This window comes from Leptodactylus fuscus, chromosome 5 (assembly GCF_031893055.1).
Source record: "Leptodactylus fuscus isolate aLepFus1 chromosome 5, aLepFus1.hap2, whole genome shotgun sequence".
NCBI lineage: Eukaryota > Metazoa > Chordata > Amphibia > Anura > Leptodactylidae > Leptodactylus > Leptodactylus fuscus.
This window is the reverse complement of record NC_134269.1, coordinates 117254255-117274721: the sequence shown is the minus strand read 5'-3', so window position 1 is coordinate 117274721 and position 20467 is coordinate 117254255. Positions and strand designations below refer to the sequence as shown.

The window sequence follows — 20467 nt, the reverse complement described above, 5'->3', positions numbered from 1 at the left end:
CGCCTGAAGCGGACGTCAGGGGGCGGAGCAGAGGGGGCGGGGCCGAACGGAGCAGAGCTTTAGCAGGCAGAGAGCAGGCAGGGAGATGACCTGCTCTCTGCCTGAGCGTGAGGGGCGGCCGCTGGAGCAGCGCTGCTCCAGCGGCCTCCCCAATCCACCGCTCAGTGACGGTGACCCTAAGCCAGTCCAGGACAGCTTGTTCTGGACTGGCTTAGGTCAGCAAAAATGCCGCCCTCCCCGTGGCCCTGGCATAGCGCCGCCTGAAGCAGTCGCTTCAGGTCGCCTCATGGGCGGTGCGGCACTGCTTATCCCGACTGTGTTTTCAACCAGTGATATTTCTGCAAATAGTATAGATTACATCTTCTCTTTCATACTACACTAAAAACAAGCTTATACACTTTATAATGTACGATATACAACTGTCTGAAGTGACTCTCCCCTTCAGTCATTTTCTCTACACTTTACAAAGCCTGTACTCCATACACAGTAACATTCAGTGAGAGGAAGGAACAGCTTTCAATACAGAAGCCAACGGGAGAGTGAAAAGATTCAGGATTTCATAGAAAGGAGTCAAAATTTGTGAATAAAGTATATTACAAAATATATTAACGACACAAATACTGACAGAAATCGAAAGTTACCCTTTAAAGAGGACTTTTCCCCACCTCCACCAATTCAAATTCTTAGAATGTGTTAATAGGTGCCGCTCCACTGAATTTTTTCTCTAGCCTCCACCGCTTTCAAGCAGGTTGTTTTGGTGCCTATTTAAGCTTGGTAGATGCTAGAATGGAATGGGTAAAATCAGGTGTTGCCTGGTATGCTGTAGATACAGTAAGTGGCACTGCCCTACTTTAACTCTGAGGTTCACACCGAAAAATTTGCTGTGGATTTCAAGGCGGATTCCGCCCAGAATCTGACTCGTATTGTTTTCAATGGGAGGCAGAGATTGCAGCTGGATGCTGACAAAAATAGGTTCTGCCTCGATCTTTCCACAGATTCTGTGGTTCAAGACATTCATCTGGGCCTAATCAGCAGCGGAAAGCCATGACAGAATGCCAAGGCACTGCATCGGCTTCCTGACGTGGCTACACTGCCGCCAAATTCCTCTTCATTTTTCTCCATATGAACATACCCTTAATATGAGGCACCACCTGCTTTATCAATGTCAAACCAGGTGGGTTAGTGTTGCATATAATAGATGCATAGTTAGCCTCTAATTTAACAATTCAACACCTGAAAAAGCAGAGGCACATATATAAATGTGCACCAAAATACCTTTAGCAGTGTTTTGAGTAACTTATGTGTGAGCTTCTGGGATCCTCTGCATTTGTTTACGTAGGTAGCTTCCTGCTCTAAGCATACAACTACCATAATGCACTTGCCCTACCTAACTAGCTCAGACTAGCCATCTCCTCTGAACCACAGTCTCCTCTTCTCTTGACTTCTGTCGGCGCCTGTGCAATTGTTCTATTGCGCAAGTATGGGAGGCCCGATCCTTCTCCTGTTAATATTTGCCGGCATGTCTCTGGCAGCGTGTAATAGAGCCACCCTAATGACAAGCCTGGGAGCCTTCAACAGGCTCCCAGCTGTCATGACAACTGATCACTGCCCTCCAATGATGTTCTGAAGAGTGGCGATCAAGTAAAGGTAGCAGTCACCATTGCGACTGCACACTTTAGATGCTTTGGTCGTGGCATCTAAAGTGTTAACAGCTGTGATCGGTGTTGGCTGTTAGCGGTGGGTACTGGTTGTATTATGCAGCCTGAACCCGCCGTTTATGAAGAGAGCTCAGTTCCTGAGCCCACGCCATACACCCAATAACATACATGTACGTGATTTTGCATGAAGGGGTTAAAGGGGTTGTGCAGGATAAATTTTTATATTAGGCCTGGGAAGGTGGAGAGGGAGAACTCATACTCACCTGTTCCCTGTGCTCTGATGTCTCCCAGCACAATCTGGTCCTGTACTCCGGAGTTTTCTACCAGCAGAAGACCCTGCCACACGTGACCACTGAGGCCAATCAGCAGCCTAAGGAAAGGGACCCGGCACTTCATATTGCAGTGGAAACTTACGGCAAAACAACAACAAGGGGGATAGCAAGACCAGACCACATTGGGATACACCAAGGACAGGAGAGTATTTTCTATTTCTTTTTTTGTATGCATTAATTACTTAGTAGCAGGGTGGATTAAGGCTAGATTCAAATGACCGAGGTGCAAGATGGCCCTGGCAAACATCCATTTATCATAGCCGTCTAGCACCCAAGATGTGGGTGTATTCACGAATTCCCCATACAAATGATTGTATGAAGGGATCCACAAAAACAGCTTAGAACATGACCTATATTTTGATGGTCCTTTACAATGGTCATGTTAATAGACCCCATTCACTGATGCTATGAGGCGTTTCGTAAATTTTTATTTTTTTTTTAAATCACACAGACATTACGCACTGTCGCGTGAATGCAGCTTAAGGCTAAGGCCCCACATATTGGAAACGCAGCTTTTTATTGTTGCAGATTTTGCTGCAGTTTTTTGAGCCAAATCCAGGAGTGGATTAAGTAAAAGTATAAGAGTTTCCCACTCCTTTTATAGTCATTCTTGGCTTTGACTCAAAAAACCACAACAGAATCTACAACAAAAAAAGCTGCGTTTCTGCAACGTGGGGCCTTAGCCTAAGGGTACCATGGCCCTCACAACTTTCATGGAAAAGATCCCTGTAACAGGATAATGTCTCAATGTCCCATATGTGAACCATGGCCTGCGCCCATTCACCTCCCATAATAATACTCTGAGGGTCTGAAGACAACCCAGAGTATAAGAGAGGTACACGGGTAATGAAACCCACAAACTAGCATTAGGGGTAAGGGGGTCGTCACCCTGGCACTAGAATGCTGGGCATACCCTCAGGGGTACGTATACTGTGCCTCGAGGACCATTGTTCTCAGTGCGTGAACTGTCCTCACCTGATAACTAGGCTATGCTCAGTAAATCATGGCTAGATTTCTAACCATATAAATTTCCTGCATAAAGAAGTCATGTTCATTACCAACAGGCGGCCATTATTGAGATAATTAGTGAAAATCCTTAAAATGCTGCAAAATCTGGAATTATATTTGCAAAAATGTTTAACTTTTGTCTACAAATCTAAATATGGTTATGTTCATGAGAGAATCCCTTTAATATATACAATTATTAAACCTCTTCGAATACGAGCTAACAGCCTACAGTATAAGTATGTGCCTGGCCTATAGCACCACCCCATACCACACTAACACTATGCACAGCACCACATCCACTCACGTTAGATGTACATAATGTTGTATTATATTGAGAACATGACGGGATGGTATAAAGCAGCACTGCGTTGTAATCGGTGGTCAGCAGTATACCAGGCCGCCAATAGTCCACACAATACTGACCTGCTACCGGCCCTTTCTGAGGCAATGGCGACCGGTGCTGGAAGCGGTGACAGTACAGGACGTGCCCGCTTAGTAGATAATAACGTAGTCGGACTGCAGCAACACGCATCAGACCCTCACAACACGTGGGAACGCTCCCTTCTCACCCGCCACCACCTGACCTCCAGTCCTCCCAGCCACAAACAAGCGAGTTGTCAAGCAAGAGCGCCCCCTACACTCTCTGACCGGTTGTACTCCGAGAAGGCAGGCAGCGGTTGCCTAGGAGAGGAGTCAGAGGAGGGAGCGGGTGACGCAGTGCATAGAAAGCAGCGCGTTGTACGGCGCGATCTTACTCGGCCCATGGAAGCTGAGGGCTGCGCCTGCGTGTACAGAGCCCCGGCCGGCACCGGCAGCAGCAGCGCTCAGAATAAGGGGGAGATGAGCTCGGGGAAGGGTAAGACGCTGAGCCGGAACGCTGCCCTACTTAGACCCTGTCTACGAGCGGCGCCATTGTCAGTTTCCGCGCCCGGCTCTGTTCTCTTATTAACGTGTCTTCTGTGTTTCTTCTTCAGTGCTGGCCATGCAGGCCCGGAAGAGGAGGCCGAAGGGAAAGAAGGAGAAGGCTCGGAAAAAGTGAGTAGCTGTCAAAAGGAGCTAAGCCGGAGGGATGGGCTGTTATCCTGTGCCTGTGACCGGGAGCATCTCCACAAGTCACCGGCACAGACTGGCAGCATCCCCACAGTGTCACCGGTGCAGTCCTGTACCAGTGTGTGGCAATGAGGAAGCCTGGCAGTTATTTACAGCTGTCCTAGTCCTGCTCTCCGGTCCATTGTGTTGTGCCACTGACCACAGTCCTGAGATCTATTGCAGCATATTGGTTGTGATGGTGTTGTGCTGTGTATGAGCATATTGTATTGGATCTGTTACTGACAAGGATTTACATTTATTATAAAAAAATAAGCTTTGCTATAGGAGTTGGAATTCTTGGAGAAGTTTGCAACATGAAAAAGAATCTAAGTTTACTTGATGAATGACCCAATCACTGTATCCTCTATCTGAGGCCCGGTTCACATCTGTGTTCGGACCATTCTGTTCCACTCTCTGCATGAAACATGCAGAGAGAAAAGTCCTGCAAGCAGCACTTTTCTCTCCGCGTTTTTTGTGCAGAAACCGAGCAGACCCCATTATAGACTATGGGGTCCGTGGGTTTACATACCGTCAATGCTTTTTTTTTAAGGGTATTGGGTTCCGCACTGTCTGCTTTCCTGGTATGTACCTGGTGCTCTTGATATTGGTGCTGTTAATTTCAGCACCAATATCTCCCCACTGTCAGAAGGGAGTTCTTCATAGCTTAGCGTTATCGCTGGGCTGTGAGGAACGCCCTCACTGACATTACTCTAACATATCCTTATACTGTCAAGGGGGGGCATTCTTTACTGCCCAGTGATGACACTGAGCTGTGAGGAACAACTCCTTCCTTACCAGGAAAAGTCTATGGATGAGTACTGTCAGGTAGAGGTGTCCTTCACAGCCTAGCAATGACGCTAGGCTGTGTGGAATGCCCTTCTGACATTGACTTTCCCAGTATGTGCCGCATTGTCAATTTTAGCACCAATATCTCCAGCCCCCCAGGCACTTACCGGAAAAGCAGACAGTGCAGTGAATTCAGTGCACTGCTGGCTTTTTAGTGGTATATAAAACCGCATATACATGAGGACATGAAAGGACCTCTTTAACTGTATATATGAAAGTTGTAAGAAATTCATCAAGCTGCAGTAAATGTTGTATAATGTTATGAATGAACATGAAATACACATAAGCTTTTTGTATAGATGTTATCTATACCCTACTATATGTGCTAGAATTTTTCAAATACCACCCTGACATGCTGGAGATGTAACGCAGATGAGGGTTCTTTCTACATTTATGGTAGACTTGTAACCCGCAAGTGTTCAACTTAAAGGGATTCTACCATTAAAATCCCATTTTTTGTAGATCACACATAGTAATAGCCTTAAGAAAGGTTATTCTCCTACCTTTAGATGTCTTCTCCGCGCCGCTGTTCGGTAGAAATCCTGGTTTTGGTCTGTATGCCAATGAGTTCTTTCGCAGCACTGGGGGCGTGTCCCAGCTCTCAAAAAGCACTGGGGGCATCCTCAGTGCTGCGAGAGAAATCTCCAGCTCTTCTTCCAGAGCTGGGTTCAAACTTCTAGGCCTCAGGCAGCGCAGATTGTGCATGCCCGCGGCCACAAGAAATATTTTCTTGTAGCCTGTGGGCATGCGCAGTCAGCTCTGCCCGAGGCCTAGAAGTTTGACTGCCAGCACCGGAAGAAGACGCGCAGAGAGGCCATTCCTGAAGAAGATGGAGACAGCGCTGGAGATTTCTCTCGCAGCATTGGGGACGCCTCCAGTGTTGTTTGAGTGCTGGGGCCCGTCCCCAGTGCTGCAAGGGAACTCATTTGCATACAAACGAAAACCGGGATCTCTACCGAACGGCGGCGCAGAGAAGACATCTAAAAGTAGGCGAAAAATAACCTTTCTTAAGGCTATTACTATGTGTGATCTACAAAAAATGGGATTTAAATGGTAGAATCCCTTTAATGTCGAACTTCACTGTTTCCCTGGATTTATCCTGAGGTAGATTTAGCTTTTCCTTTTTTTTTATATATTATCCTTGACAAATTTTCTAGTTTTTATCATGATATAATATTTTATATTACTATTACAGTGATAACCCTTTATTGTGAAAATGATTACTAAAAACTCAGAAACATTACTCATCTGTTAAATCCTCTCTGCTCCAGTGCTCAAACCTGCTAATCTTTGCTTATATTCCTGGAGTGATGATGTGCCAAACATCCATGAGCCTGCTGCAGCCAATCCCTGATTTTAGCAGTTACATGCCATATGTGGTAGCATCACTGCTACAGTAATTGGTTGCACTGATCATATGGATGAATGGGTACATCATCATTCCTGAAAAATAAGGTAGCATCAGCAGAGACCACCAGAACATCACCAATGAAACAAGTGAATAACGTTTATTATTATTATTATTATTATTATTTTTTTTTTTAAAATGTAGATTGTGAGCCCCACACAGAGCTCACGATGTACATTTTTCCCTATCAGTATGTCTTTGGAATACGGGATGGAAATCCATGCAAACACGGGGAGAACATACAAACTCCTTGCAGATGTTTTTTTGCCCTTGGCGGGATTTGAACACCAGGACTCCAGCGCTGCAAGGCTGCAGTGCTAACCACTGAGCCACCGTGTGGCCCCCCTGAATAATGTTTATTATTTTAAAACATTTCCTGCAGCTTGTTTAAACTTTCAGTGAACCCCTTTAACTGGGGAGTATCACATAGGGGAGTGACCCCCCACTCTTGAAAATAGTAGTTTAAAGAAGACCTGTTATGCCTACTAACATATGTTTTAGCAAACACTTGTATTCATGAAATAATAATTCTGTGGTCTGGCTTCTTATAACTTTGCATTGTTCTTTTGTTATTCCTCTTGATTAGTTATACTTAAATAACTGGATGTAATCATTCCCTTTGTTAAACAGTATCTTTCACCAACTCTACAAATTCAAGTTCTTAGAATCTTCTAATTCCCGAACAGCTGGAAATATTTCTGTAGCCCCCTCCTTTCCTGAGTAACAATTGCAGGTAGTTTTGGTGCCTGATGTGTCCTCTGTAATATCAGAAGGGCAGTGTCAGGAAGGGGGCGTCATTCAGTGCTTAGTCAGAGGCAGCCAGTGTCAGAGCTCAGAATCATGCCCCTCGTCTGCTCCTGTCTGACCCTACCCTCCTGACAGTACAGAGCTTTAATAGCATATCAGGCACCAAAACTACCAGTATTATTCGGGGGGGGGGGGGGGGGGTACAGAAAAGAATTCCAATTGTATCAAAATCAGTGGAGCAGCACCTATTAAAGAGGACCTTTCATGGTGTGGGGCACAGGCAGTTCTATATACTGCTGGAAAGCCGACAGTGCGCTGAATTCAGCGCACTGTTGGCTTTCCCGATCTGTGCCCTTGGTGAAGAGCTAGTGGTCCTGGTACTGTAGCTCTTTACTGTCAGAGGGGCGTTCCTGACACTCTGTCAGGAATGTCCTTCTGTACAAGCAGCATCTGTAGCGCTGTACTGTGTGAGTGGGGAGGAACGCCCCCTCCCTCTGATCACAGTGCTTCTTTGTAGACGAGTATTATAGGGAGGGGAGGGGGCGTTCCTCCCCGCTCACACTGTACAGCGTGATAGGCGCTGCTGTGGAGAAGGACATACCTGACAGAGTGTCAGGAATGCCCTTCTGACTGTAAAGAGCTACGGTACCGGGACCGATAGCGCTTTACCCGGGGCACAGAGCGGGAAAGCCGACAGTGCACTGAATTCAGCGCACTGTTGGCTTTCCAGCAGTATATAGAACTGCCTGTGCCCCAAACCATGAAAGGTCCTCTTTAATGTAAAGAGCTTGAACTGTTAGAGGTGGTCCTCCTTAAAAAGGTGTGTCCTTTCAAAATCTGACATTATCAGCACTGAATGTACTGCATGTGGCCTTATTCACATGTCCATGTTTTTCATCAGTGCATTTAAGACAAAACCTGAAGTAAAGAATACATAGAGATATAATGGATAGTTTTGCACCTTTTCTGTGTCATCTGCCTCAGATTTTTGGTTTGCAAACATTAACATGTGAATATGGCCTAAGTCTATGTAAAAACATACCCAAAGACCTATTTTCCTATTTATTTATGCATTTCTACAGAGAATAGCGTTTTCTGCCCCACAATTTATGGCGCACATCCAATGGCTCTGGTGTACCATAAAGAACAGAAATGTATGACTGCCTCAATGCTTTTGTACGCCAAAAATTTCTGTCTAAGTGTTCAACATATTTATGACCTTGAAATGCCCAATTATGGCGCCGATTTCCTGATGCAAACAAGATCAAGAATAAAATAGTGTAAACTTGGGGAAGGTCCACTTGCTATAGAAAATATGCTAGAAATGATTATGAAATAATTGAGATTGGTCCTATAGTATGTGTGCATATAGATATATATTATGGAATATATATTTCTATCTATATGAGAGTGTGATAAGTCTGCAGAAAATGGCAATTCTTTTATATCTTTTGATAGAATAATGTTTTATTGTTTGATACTGATAATTTTTATTATCAGTCTTTGCTTCAGATTATTAATGTGCGGTTTAGTGTTAGTTTTTTGGGAAAAAAAAAGTGTAATTGACAATTGAAACAATACAGAAAAATGTGCAGTGATGTCATGTGTATTTATATTGGTGTTTAAACGAATGTATATTGCTAAAATATTAAAGATTGCATAGTCTAACAAGCATCATATAACCACCATGTGCCTTTATAAAGGCATTATACTATATGCATTATAAATGTAGAGGGACACCAGAGCCGTGAACCACTGTGTGGCTTGGTGAGGCAATATATTACAGTATATATTCATTTCTTTGTTACACGAGGTTCACACCTATGATCAGGTTTCCGTTTTTAAAAAGCGTTTGTCTGCAGACCCGATAGACCATAATGGTGTCTACCCAGTTTCTGCCCGAAGAATGCAGAGAGAAAAGACCTGCTTGCATAACTTTTGTCTCTGAAATCCCCAGCAGAAACCGAGCACTGGTGTGAATGCAGCTCTATGGCAGCATATAGTGCTACATTTTCTCTACAGCAGCTATTCAAGAGAAAGTGTGGTCAAGCAAAAATTCCCTGTATTAAATGGTACAGCGATGGTATGTTCACACGGTGGAATTTTGTGCTAAATTTGAGGTTGGTTTCTGCTTCAAAATCAGCCCCAAATTCCATCTGAAACCAATCTCCATTGATGTGAATAAGAAACTGAATTTTTCCTGTAGCTGATTTTTTTTTTTTTCTCAGCTAGAAGAAAAAATAAGCGTTGTGTTCAATCCATAGGCGGATTCTGCCTGATAACACCCTTTGAGGTTAATAGGCAGAAATTTCTGCAACAAATCTATCACTTGTGAATATACTTTTGACAGGCTCTTCATTGAAATAAAAGCATTGGTATGGAGGCACATTATGGAATCACGGAATATGTCATCAACAATATTGTTAAAGACATCTCTAGAATGTGGCTTCTCGCACACAGAAGAAGTTGCGTCCAAAATCATTGTGTAACCCTAGCCTGACACGCAAAATGGATGAGTTTCTCATCAACGCCTTTCGTTTAGATAAGATAATCCTTTAATAGTACCACCATGGGGAAATTCAGTGTGTTATAGCAGCATAGATAATACAATAATAATATAAAATACGACTACAAAAAGTTCCATGGTAGAGGCCTTACAGTGACAGTAGGTACAGAGAAAAAGGTAAAGGTGCACGTTCCCTAGACTAGCTTTAGGGAAGTCCTGATTATCCAGGATTAATGCCCTGCAGATGGAAAGTACCCAGCAAAATTCACGGATGCAAAACTATTCTTTATATAGGCAGCATGAGTCATGGGACTTATACACACGGCACTGCTGATTTTACAAACTGAATGTGCTTGGAAAATGGCCTTTCTGTCTGCACGTGTACAGACAGACCTTATGCACATGGCAGTGAATAATGGCCATGTGACTGCTGTTTTAGAAACGGTCATCCCATGGCCATTATAGAACCCATGATTTTGAATTGGTGTATTCGGATACCACTATCTAGGTCTGTGTTTATGGTCAGTTTGGTTTTTTTTTGGCTGTGAAAATGACTCGAATTCAATGTATTGTTAAAATGGCCTTGTGACAGCTGTTTCTCACAGTCATGTGAATAAACCCTTAGGGTAGACTTCATTTTTTTTTCTGTGTGTGGGGATTATTTTATTAATGAGAACAAAAAGGGAAGTTTCTTAACTAATAATTAACGTAATGACATGAAATAAGCGTATTTTAGATGACGTGATATTTTCCAGGCAGTACAAACCCGGCAGCGTGTGTGAAGTTTCTTACACAAAAGACCATTTATGCTTAACAAAGAGTAGCGTTTGGGTAAACAGAGAGTGAACAGGTTTGTATGCGGTTTATTGCACAACATGTTTTATGGACACATTTTCCTCCTTGCTTGGTTTGTCTGTGGTCTTCTTGGAGTCTTGCACGATGTTCAGGCAAATTGATGGTACCATATTGTGGATTAGATGATTGTAACAACCGCTCGGTTATGCCTGTGATTTATGTTTTATCACGTGGTGTATAGTAAGCAGGTGTATGTAACCTCGCCATATGTTTTGTACGACAGGATGTGTGTTCAGTTTATGTTCTGACCAATTTATAGGCTAAAGCTCCACCTGTTGCTTACCTTGATGACATGTATAGAAGAAGTATTTATACAGCACAATTTTGCGCTTGTTTTATGATTTATGATGCTGATCCTTTAATCATGAATAGAATGATCAAGGTGTGACTTGCTACCAGTAAAGGGTTTATTTTTACCGTATGGTGTGACCTACTTAACTCTGTCCTAGCTCATGATCACACAAAATATGTTTGTGGCCTGGTTTATTATTTAAGTAAATAAAACACTTATAAGGCATCCTTCCACAGAGTATGTACCAGCGTTTTCTTTTGTTAAAAGTATGCTAAATATATTGCATTTTTATCAGGTTTTTTTCTTTATAGATTTCTCAGTACAGCTTTTAAAATACCTGGAGAAATGCTTGGACAAAAAGGCACAAATACCTCTAAAATCGCATGTACATTTGATAACATAAACCTCTTCAAACCACAACGTTGTTTAAAACATTTTTGTAAAAAAAGGGGCAAAACTAGGTGCACTGTTTTCTGCATCATTTAAAAAAAAAAATACCTTCATGTAGAGCAGAGAATAGCAACCTTCTGTACTCCACTTTTTCTAAAACTACAATTCTCAGCATGCTGTAGTCAATTCTGTAAGATTTCAGAGTATAGTCGAGCAATTGTGCATGCTGGGAAATGTCGTTTCACAACAACTGGAGTGCTGAAGGTTGCTGATCCCTGTTGTAGAGAGTTGGAGTTCTGAAGAACATTGCTCACTTTCAGGCAAGCAGCTTTAGGACTTTTCAACTGGTGTCCTACCTAAGGCTGGGGACACACTGGGAGTAACCACAGTAGGCAAGCTGCTGTGGATTTGCTGACAGCTAACCTTCTGCAGAATCCCATTGACTTCAATGGGTTATGTGCGCTAAACGTAACCTATTGAAGTCAATGGGATTCTTTTTTGCAGCGCTGATTCTGACACGAGTTTACGTGTCAGAATCAATGCCACGTTACATCATGTCAATGCCCTGTGATTTCTGTACCGTATTTTCCGGACTATAAGGCGCACATAAAAACCTACGATTTCCTCAGAAATCGTAAGTGTGGCTTATAGTCCGGTGTGCCTTATATATGGATGGAAGCAGCGGCAAAGTCTGCGTGCCGCTTCCATACATACATAAAAGGCACCGTAAGGGTGCATTCACACTACGGAACGCCGGCGTGTATCACAGCCGTACACGCCGGCGTTACAGCAGGGCTGCCGGACACTTCCCATTCATTTCTATGGGAGCCGGCATGCGAGCGCTCCCCATAGAAATGAATGGACAGACACTTCCCATTCATTTCTATGGGAGCCGGCATGCGAGCGCTCCGCATAGAAATGAATGGACAGACACTTCCCATTCATTTCTATGGGAGCCGGCATGCGAGCGCTCCCCATAGAAATGAATGGAAAAAAGCAGTCCATTCATTTCTATGGGGAGCGCTCGCATGCCGGCTCCCATAGAAATGAATGGGAAGTGTCCGGCAGCCCTGCTGTCACGCCGGCCTGAAACAGAACGTGAAACTTACCGAGCGGTGCAGGGCGGGCATTCAGGCCTCCTCTTCCTCCGATGTCCTGACCACTTCCTCCGGCGCTCGTGAACTAATGTCCTGGGCGCATGCGCAATATCATAATGCTTCTACTACTGCGCATGCGCCCAGGCCATTATCAGTTGCGAGCGGCAGAGGAGGAGGACGGAACATCGGAGTTGTTTCACATTCTGTTTCAGGCTTTTATTTTAAAACGGGGGGGGGGGGGGGGGGGGTAGTTTAATCTAACTTTTACGGTTGGGCTCTATCAGCATGATTTTGCTGATAGAGCCCCTCCTCGCCTGCCGAGCGCTTCCAATAGAAGCGGCTGGCACGCGGGGGGTTAAGCGGCCGCTGGCAAAGTCTGCCTGCCGCCGCTTTCAATAACATATAATGCGCACCGGACTGCGGCTTATAGTCCGGTGCGCCTTATATATGAACCGAGACGGACTATAAGGCGCTCATGGGCAATGCGGCTTATAGTCCAGTGCGCCTTATAGTCCGTAAAATACGGTAAATCTCATTCACATGCTGCAGTGGAGAGGTTGAATACTGGGGAAGATTTACTGATGTCTCCAATTGTATCACAGCAAGTCACTTTTTTTTTTTTTTTTTGCTGTGAATACTGTCGGCAAAGCAAGCCACTGAATTTTCCACATGGAAATTCAACAGCTTATTTGCTGTGTTTGGCCCCCCCAACTTTTCATATAGCTTTTAAAGAGGACTTTTCACCACCTCCATAATTTCAAATTCTTAGCATTTGTGAATGCTCCACTGATTCCAGCACAATAATCTGTTATTGGTGTAAGTAAAGCCCACTTTCCAGGTCTCGGTGGTGGCTAGAAAATTAGCACTGGGAACAAAACTATTCTACCAAGTCTGTACATGGTTAGGGCTGGAATGTGCCTTCCTTTGTTTTTAGCACCTTTAAAAATAGAAGCGCTCCTTCCATTCTAGCCCTGGATTGCACATCTGATTCAGCCGAAGAACCCATGGTACAAAGCTCAAACTGGTTGAAGCTGAACAGCAAGCAAACCCACAGCGGAAAGCTGAAGCTTTTTTTTTTTTTTTTTTTTTTCCCTCCATTTTATGCCACAGGACCTGAATTTGAGATGAATCTGAGGCCGAAGACTGTGTGTGTGGTCCTACCCATACTTTAGCTCTCTGTATCTCCTCACTGTTTTTACATTTTTTTTTACATGGTTTCACGTTTTATATTTCTGGGCCTTTGACTGGCTTCAGCAGTCATTTGGAGTATTTGACTATGTTATTGCTGCAACCTAGTTAGGGCAGGAATGGGGAATAAACAGATACCGTATTTTACGGACTATAAGGCGCACTGGACTATAAGGCGCATTGCCCATGAGCGCCTTATAGTCCGTCTCGGTTCATATATAAGGCGCACCGGACTATAAGCCGCAGTCTGGTGCGCATTATATGTTATTGAAAGCGGCGGCAGGCAGACTTTGCCAGCGGCCGCTTAACCCCCCGCGTGCCAGCCGCTTCTATTGGAAGCGCTCGGCAAGCGAGGAGGGGCTCTATCAGCAAAATCATGCTGATAGAGCCCAACCGTAAAAGTTAGATTAAACTACCCCCCCCGTTTTAAAATAAAAGCCTGAAACAGAATGTAAAACTTACCGAGCGGTGCAGGGCGGGCGGGCATTCAGGCCTCCTCTTCCTCCGATGTTCCGTCCTCCTCCTCCGGCGCTCGCTAACTGATAATGGCCTGGGCGCATGCGCAGTAGAAGCATTATGATATTGCGCATGCGCCCAGGCCATTATCAGTTAGCGAGCGCCGGAGGAAGTGGTCAGGACATCGGAGGAAGAGGAGGCCTGAATGCCCGCCCTGCACCGCTCGGTAAGTTTCACGTTCTGTTTCAGGCCGGCGTGACAGCAGGGCTGCCGGACACTTCCTATTCATTTCTATGGGAACCGGCATGCGAGTGCTCCCCATAGAAATGAATGGACAGACACTTCCCATTCATTTCTATGGGGAGCGCTCGCATGCCGGCTCCCATAGAAATGAATAGGAAGTGTCCGGCAGCCCTGCTGTAACGCCGGCGTGTACGGCTGTGATACATGCCGGCGTTCCGTATTGTGAATTCACCATTACGGTGCCTTTTATGTATGTATGGAAGCGACACGCAGACTTTGCCGCCGCTTCCATCCATATATAAGGCGCACCGGACTATAAGCCGCACTTACGATTTCTGAGGAAATCGTAGGTTTTTATGTGCGCCTTGTAGTCCGGAAAATACGGTAAGTATTTTTTTGGGTAAAATTTGGAAGACCTCTTGAAGTCTACCATTGCATTATAGATAGGGTTGAGCCAATCTTGAGATTTCAGGATCGTTTTTAAAATCCGATTTCCGATCATTTTCCATCTGAACCCGTTTCCAATTCCGATCTTAATGCAAGTGAGTGGGATTTTTTAATGATTGAAAATTGGATTTCAAAAACGATCCTATTCACTACACAGCGTGGAGTCCAAAAATTGAACGCTTCAATTTTTGGACTCCACACTGTGTAGTGATTAAAAAATCCACCAGCTACTTAGTCCTCCCTGCTGTCCGCTTACCTGCACAGTACCGCTGACGCTCCCCGTTGTTTTTGGTCCTCTCCTCTCTTATTCACATGCCTGCAGAGCGCCATGCGTGCCCCCGCCTCTCTAGGCTAGTGTTACTGATGCTGGGAGTAGGCGGGGCTTGTTATGTCTTAGGAGAGTGTGGGCGGGTACAGGGCAGGGAGACGTGAGTGCTTCACTCACGTTTCCCCTCCCAGTACCCGCCCACACTCTCCTAATCAACAAGCCCTCTTTCCCCCAGCATCTGTAACACTAACCTAGGGAGGCGTGGGCGCGTACGGCGTTCTGCAGGCGTGTGAATGAGAGAGGATAGGACCGAGAACAACGGGGAGCAGCAGCGGTTCTGTGCAGGTAAACGGACAGCAGGGGGGACTAAGTAGCCGGTGGATTTTTTAATCACTACACAGTGTGTAGTCCAAAAATTGAAGTGTTCAATTTCTGGATGTGCAAGTACTAATGGTGCATGGTATAGCCAGATCTGGAGAATGAGGTCCATTGACCCCTATTTCATAAAATCTCCTCTTTGCTTCAAATTTAAAATGGTTTGTGTTTTCCTGCAAGCATTTCTACAGTAGCATAAACTTGGCCAAAAAAGCTGCATTTCCTCTGTCTGTTACCAGGATGAAGGATATTAACCCAGCAACACAGTTGGATAAGTCAGACTCGCTTGAATGTAACACTTTCTGGTGCAAAGATTTTCATTTATTTCCTAACATACAAATGAATAATCTGGAGCACCAAGGGCAACTCCGCTGCCCCAAACTACTGTGTTCTACAGGGACAGGCGAGATTTCAGCATAGCTCCTCAGCCCTGTCACTCAAAGAATGGAGGGGAAAGTAGGGTGTATTATAGTAGTGCTTGGTGTAGCAGTTTGGGGCAATGGAGTTGTCCTCCGGACTCCAGACTTCTCATTGACGTATTCTGAAATAATACAGGGGGGAAGACATTACATTCAGGTGAGCCTGATCTATCTGTGTTGCTGGTTTAACATGCTTCACCCAAGTGGCATACTCCCTATAAAGCGGTAGACACTACTGTCTCTGTTTTAGTATTTTTTGTAGTATTTTTTTTTTTAAGTCCCCCCCCCCCAGCATTAAGTAGTAAGTAATGTGGCAATCCAGGTTTCCCGTATGTGCTCAGATTAACTCCTGCAGGTATGAGCACTATGAGGATTTCTATTATAATTCTCTTCCTCTTTTAATTAGATTTGAATAAAAGTAATTACTATAAATAAAAACAACAACACAAAATGACACGACCCAACCCTAGTATTTATTAAGGATTTGTTCTTGCTGGCTCTATGGCCCAGGTAACATCTGTGATAGTCATGCTTAATATTTGTATTATGCAGAGGTGTGTATATGCAGGTGCATGAGAAGTTGCTTTTATGTGATGTTGCCTCATTTAAAAGAGCTGGCATTTCCAGAAGAACTGGCATGTCTTTAAGAGGATGACTTGGTTGGTTATTGTGACCTGAGCTACCCAGGCAGGTCTGAGCATGCTTTGGTTGCTTTTTTTCTTTTACTATAGTTGTAAAAAATCTATTGTATGTATGAGAAAAAGGAACGGAAAGCAATTATACTTCTGTTAAGTCCACTCCTGACTATGGCTCAAAAAACCCACCACCAACAACAAAAAAAGAAACCAAACCACAGCTTTTCTGAAGCATGTGGCCTCAGCCTTAAAAGCGAGTCTGTCGCCTCCGCCAAGCATATTCAACTATTGTCACAATTTAGCAAAGCATATTACAGTGATAAGTAACATATACAAAAAGTAATTTTGAAAGCTCATCCAAATAGGTTGTTGCACTACGGGGAAGGGGCTTTTGCAACTCCGTTCCCTACCATTTATGACCATGCTTTGAAGGCTGATCCTACCACTGCCGTGGTGTGCTCCCAGTGTGCCAGCTTTCAGAACCAGACCTCGCATGGACATATTGGAGCAACAGGGACAGGGTATGGATTTAAAAAAAAAAAAAAAAAATTCTCCTTCCGCAGCCATCTGTCACCATGTGTAACGTTTTTTTTTTTTTTTCTTGCCTAGTCTTGTTCCCACTGCTCCTCAGACTTTCTATACTCTCTTCCGTTATTTACTCCTTTAGTATGCGTGTATGCAGATTTAGTCACCAGCTGGGCGGAGTCTCCATCAAATTATGGAGGGGGCTATAGAAAAGAAAGACATTCCAGAATCTGTGCAACAGCAAGTACTAGGCAAGGTAAGAAAATAGAGATGGCAGACATGGCGAAAGATCCTATCCTGTCAGCATGCTGAAGAGTAAACTCCCTTAAAGTCCTATTCAGAACACTGTGGTGTTCAAAGCTCTTTTCTTGGGGTTTAGTAAGTGCAGTACTGAATGCACTGTGCATGCCTGCTGTTCGCATCTTCCAATTGGTTTCCATTGGAAACTGTAGAATAGACTCTACTAAGTACTGTGATTAAGTGTATCACCAGTTTACTGCTGACAGACTCCCTTTAATAGGAGTGTCATTGCTTAGTTCCCTGGCAACCATAGTATATCGCCATCCCTCTCTCATTATCACTTGATCTGTGGTGAGAAAATCGCAACATACTCTGCGTGAAATACTCCTTATTGAAGTGAATGGGTCAGTGAAAAAACTGACCGTGTGCAAGAGCCATCGCTGCTAAGTCTATTTTTGAATAGTGACTGCTAGGAAACACTAAACATGCTTCAGGTTTGTTTTTTTTTATCTTTGAGTGAGGGGAAAAGAGGAAAATCAATGCCATTTGACCAGATAAAAAAATGACAAATAGAGCAAACACTGAAGGAAAAGTTTCAATACTGATGGTGATGTGTACACATCTGCGTCATTTCTTTGCTCTCCTAGTCAGTCGAAGAACAAGAAGAGTGGATTAAACAATAAAGGCAATCAGGTTTTTTCATTGTCTTAGCCAGACAAAAACAGTTGAGCTTGCAGGACTTTTTTCAATCCATGATTTCAGATAGACTATGCTCTGGACAGACTCAGATGCATATGTGAATAGAGCCTTAATCACAACATCATCAAACACTGACATTTTTCCAGTAGTTTTATTAAACCAGTCTTTGAACTGATTCCTTCTGCATTTGTCATCTCTAAATTTAGTTGTAGTTGTTTTTCACCTTTTTGAAAGTATTTTTTTTTTCCTTTTTTTTTTTTTTTTTTTTTGGGGGGGGGGGTTAATTTTTTTTTTTACTAAATCGGGGCTTTGCAATCTTTCTTGACTCTGGTCTCCCCAGGCAATCTGTTGTGGTACTGAGGCCTCACCAGCAAAGGAATCCTAAAATGGAGTACCAAACATATGCCACTGTTCTGTGCACGTGGCAACCAAATACTGCAGTACAGAACAGAATACCTATAGCAACATAAAATATTTCCTAAGCAGCACCAAATATTAGAACCAAGCTCAAAGCTTATTTCATACAGACTTATTTTGATATGCAAAAAAAAAAAAAAAGCTAAAAACACTAGCAGTGCTGTGAGTTAAGTGGTGAAAAGCGGGTTGACAGGTTCCCTTTAAGAGCTCGTGCACACGGAGTTAACGCGAGCGTATTTTAGCATAATGCACGTGTATAGAATACACGTGTAAAAATAACGCTCCCATGGACTTCAATGAAATCTTTTACACGTGCCAAAAAAGTGTTTTTTGGTGCGTTTTTTTTTTTTACACGTGTAAAAGATTTTATTGAAGTCAATGTGAGTGTTATTTTTACTCGTGTATTCTATACATGTGTATTATATGAATATACTAGCTTTTACCCGCGACTTCGTCCGCGGAACCTTGACTGTCTGCGTGACGCACCTGGCTGGGAGCGCAGGCTTGTTCCTTTTTGTTGTGTCCGCAGGGGGGCCTTCCTACCTCCAAGGGTCCATGGACCCTCTGTGCGAACCTTGCGGCCCTCTTAAACTGTTTACCTCCTCTCCTTCCTGGCGCCCGCCACCCCCCTTTCTCCCTACCTGCTTCCCCTTGTGGTCACTCCTTCCAGCTACCCCGTGCCCCTTTGCGACCCAGGAACGTGGCGACTTCCCCCCTAACAGCATGCCCCCTTCTTCCGTGTTACCTACTCCGGGCCCTGTTACCTACCCCGTGCGGCACGCTGGAACTGTTTACCTCCTCTCCTTCCTGGCAGCCGCCACCCCCCGTTCTCCCTACCCGCTTCACCTTGTGGTCACTCCTTCCACCTACCCCGTGGCCCTTTGGCGCCCCAGGAAGGTGCCCCCTTCCACCCCTAGTACCTGTGACGTGGTCCGCGGCAGGGTTCCTGGTTTGCGCGACACAGCGTCAGCGCAGGCCTAGCTGTGTCTGTTACAATTTGCATTATTGTAAATGGGACATCTTGTAGTGTCCTTTACTGTTAGTGTCTGTCCTTAATTGTCCGTTTACAAAGATGGGATCCAGAATGCTGTTGGTTTGCTTTGCTGCATCTGACACTGGAGGGTTTGACTATATCACAGGATTCATGAAATCAGAGAATTGTCAAGAGATTTAGAGCGAAATGTCCTACCCAGTGTAAGAAAAGTTGAATCGAAGTTAAGGCAGTGTCCTTGCCGTGGAGGGCTTGTGGAGGTGGGTGAAGGCTCCCAGCAGCGGCGGGGAGTGTGTCGGCCTGCAGAGGCAGTGAAGTGTTAGAACGATACTGCGGAGCTGTGAGGAGAGAAGTGCGTAGCCGCTGGCGGAATGGCGACTTACCAGTCCCCTTGCCCTGGAGGGCCTGTGGAAGGGCGGGTAGGCAGTGTCCTGGGGCCGAAGGGCTGGTGGAGACTCGGGAAGGCCGTGTGTTAGCCGTGGAGGGCTGAGGAGGTGCGGGAAGGCTCCCACCGGCGTTGAGGAGTGTGTCGGCCTGCAGAGGATTTTGTGCGTACAGTGTGGCGTGCAGAAAGACGTTTTATAGAGGGGGAAGATGCGCATGCGCGTAGCAAGAGCAAGTAGTGGGCGGAGTCGGGGAGCGTAAGATGGCTGATCCAGAGCGTTGAAGAGGTTTCCCCCTGGACGGAGATGAAGGTGAGGGTGTAAGTGGGCAAGTGTCTTGACATGTTGTAGTGTGGGGTTAGGGGCTAGGCTTGAGAGGCCAATAGGGAGTGTGTGGCTTGTGTGAGTGGTCAAAAATGTGTGGGATTGTAGAGCTCATGCTGTGAGTTTGGGGTTTGGGGGTGTCCTGGGCAAAATGTATATTCGTGAGTGGAATGAAAAGTAGCCTATCGTTCAATCCTGCCTAGGAACTATGTTTTGTGAAAATTTCACGCAAATCGGTGAAGGCATTTTTGCGTGATTGAGGAACAAACATCCAAACACACATACTTTCACCTTTATAATATTACTAGCTTTTACCCGCGACTTCGTCCGCAGAACCCTAACCCCCTGCGGGACGCACCTGGAGCGGAGCGCAGGCTTGTTCCTTTGTCTTGTGTCCGCAGCGGGCGCTTCCTACACCTGAGGGTCCATGGACCCTCGGGGCCAACCTTGCGGCCCGCTGGAAATGTTTACCTTCTCTCCTTCCTGGCGCCCGCAACCCCCCTTTCTCCCTACCCGCTTCCCCTTGGGGTTACTTCTTCCAGCTACCCCGTGCCCCTTTGTTCCCCAGGAACAGGCCCCCTTCCCCCCCTAACACCATGCCCCCTTCTTCCGTGTTACCTACTCTGGGC

At 45.0% G+C, this 20467-nt stretch overlaps 3 protein-coding genes across 6 annotated transcripts in view; 2 read left to right on the top strand and 1 right to left on the bottom strand.

Annotated features, from left to right (window-relative positions):
* The window catches only part of PUS7 (pseudouridine synthase 7), a 41140-nt gene extending 37549 nt beyond the window's left edge, over window positions 1–3591 (bottom strand). For both annotated transcript variants that reach the window (XM_075274112.1, XM_075274113.1), the window contains exon 1: window positions 3422–3591. In XM_075274112.1, coding sequence (XP_075130213.1) covers window positions 3422–3530 — 109 coding nt within the window. In that variant the 5' untranslated portion in view covers window positions 3531–3591. The remainder of the gene's footprint in view (window positions 1–3421) is intronic.
* The window catches only part of ATXN7L1 (ataxin 7 like 1), a 488131-nt gene that overhangs the window by 172964 nt on the left and 294700 nt on the right, over window positions 1–20467 (top strand). The gene's annotated exons all lie outside the window — the stretch shown is intronic.
* SRPK2 (SRSF protein kinase 2) overlaps window positions 3656–20467 on the top strand; it is a 121369-nt gene continuing 104557 nt past the window's right edge. For all 3 annotated transcript variants that reach the window (XM_075274109.1, XM_075274107.1, XM_075274111.1), the window contains exons 1-2: window positions 3656–3854; window positions 3973–4033. In XM_075274109.1, coding sequence (XP_075130210.1) covers window positions 3761–3854; window positions 3973–4033 — 155 coding nt within the window. In that variant the 5' untranslated portion in view covers window positions 3656–3760. The remainder of the gene's footprint in view (window positions 3855–3972; window positions 4034–20467) is intronic.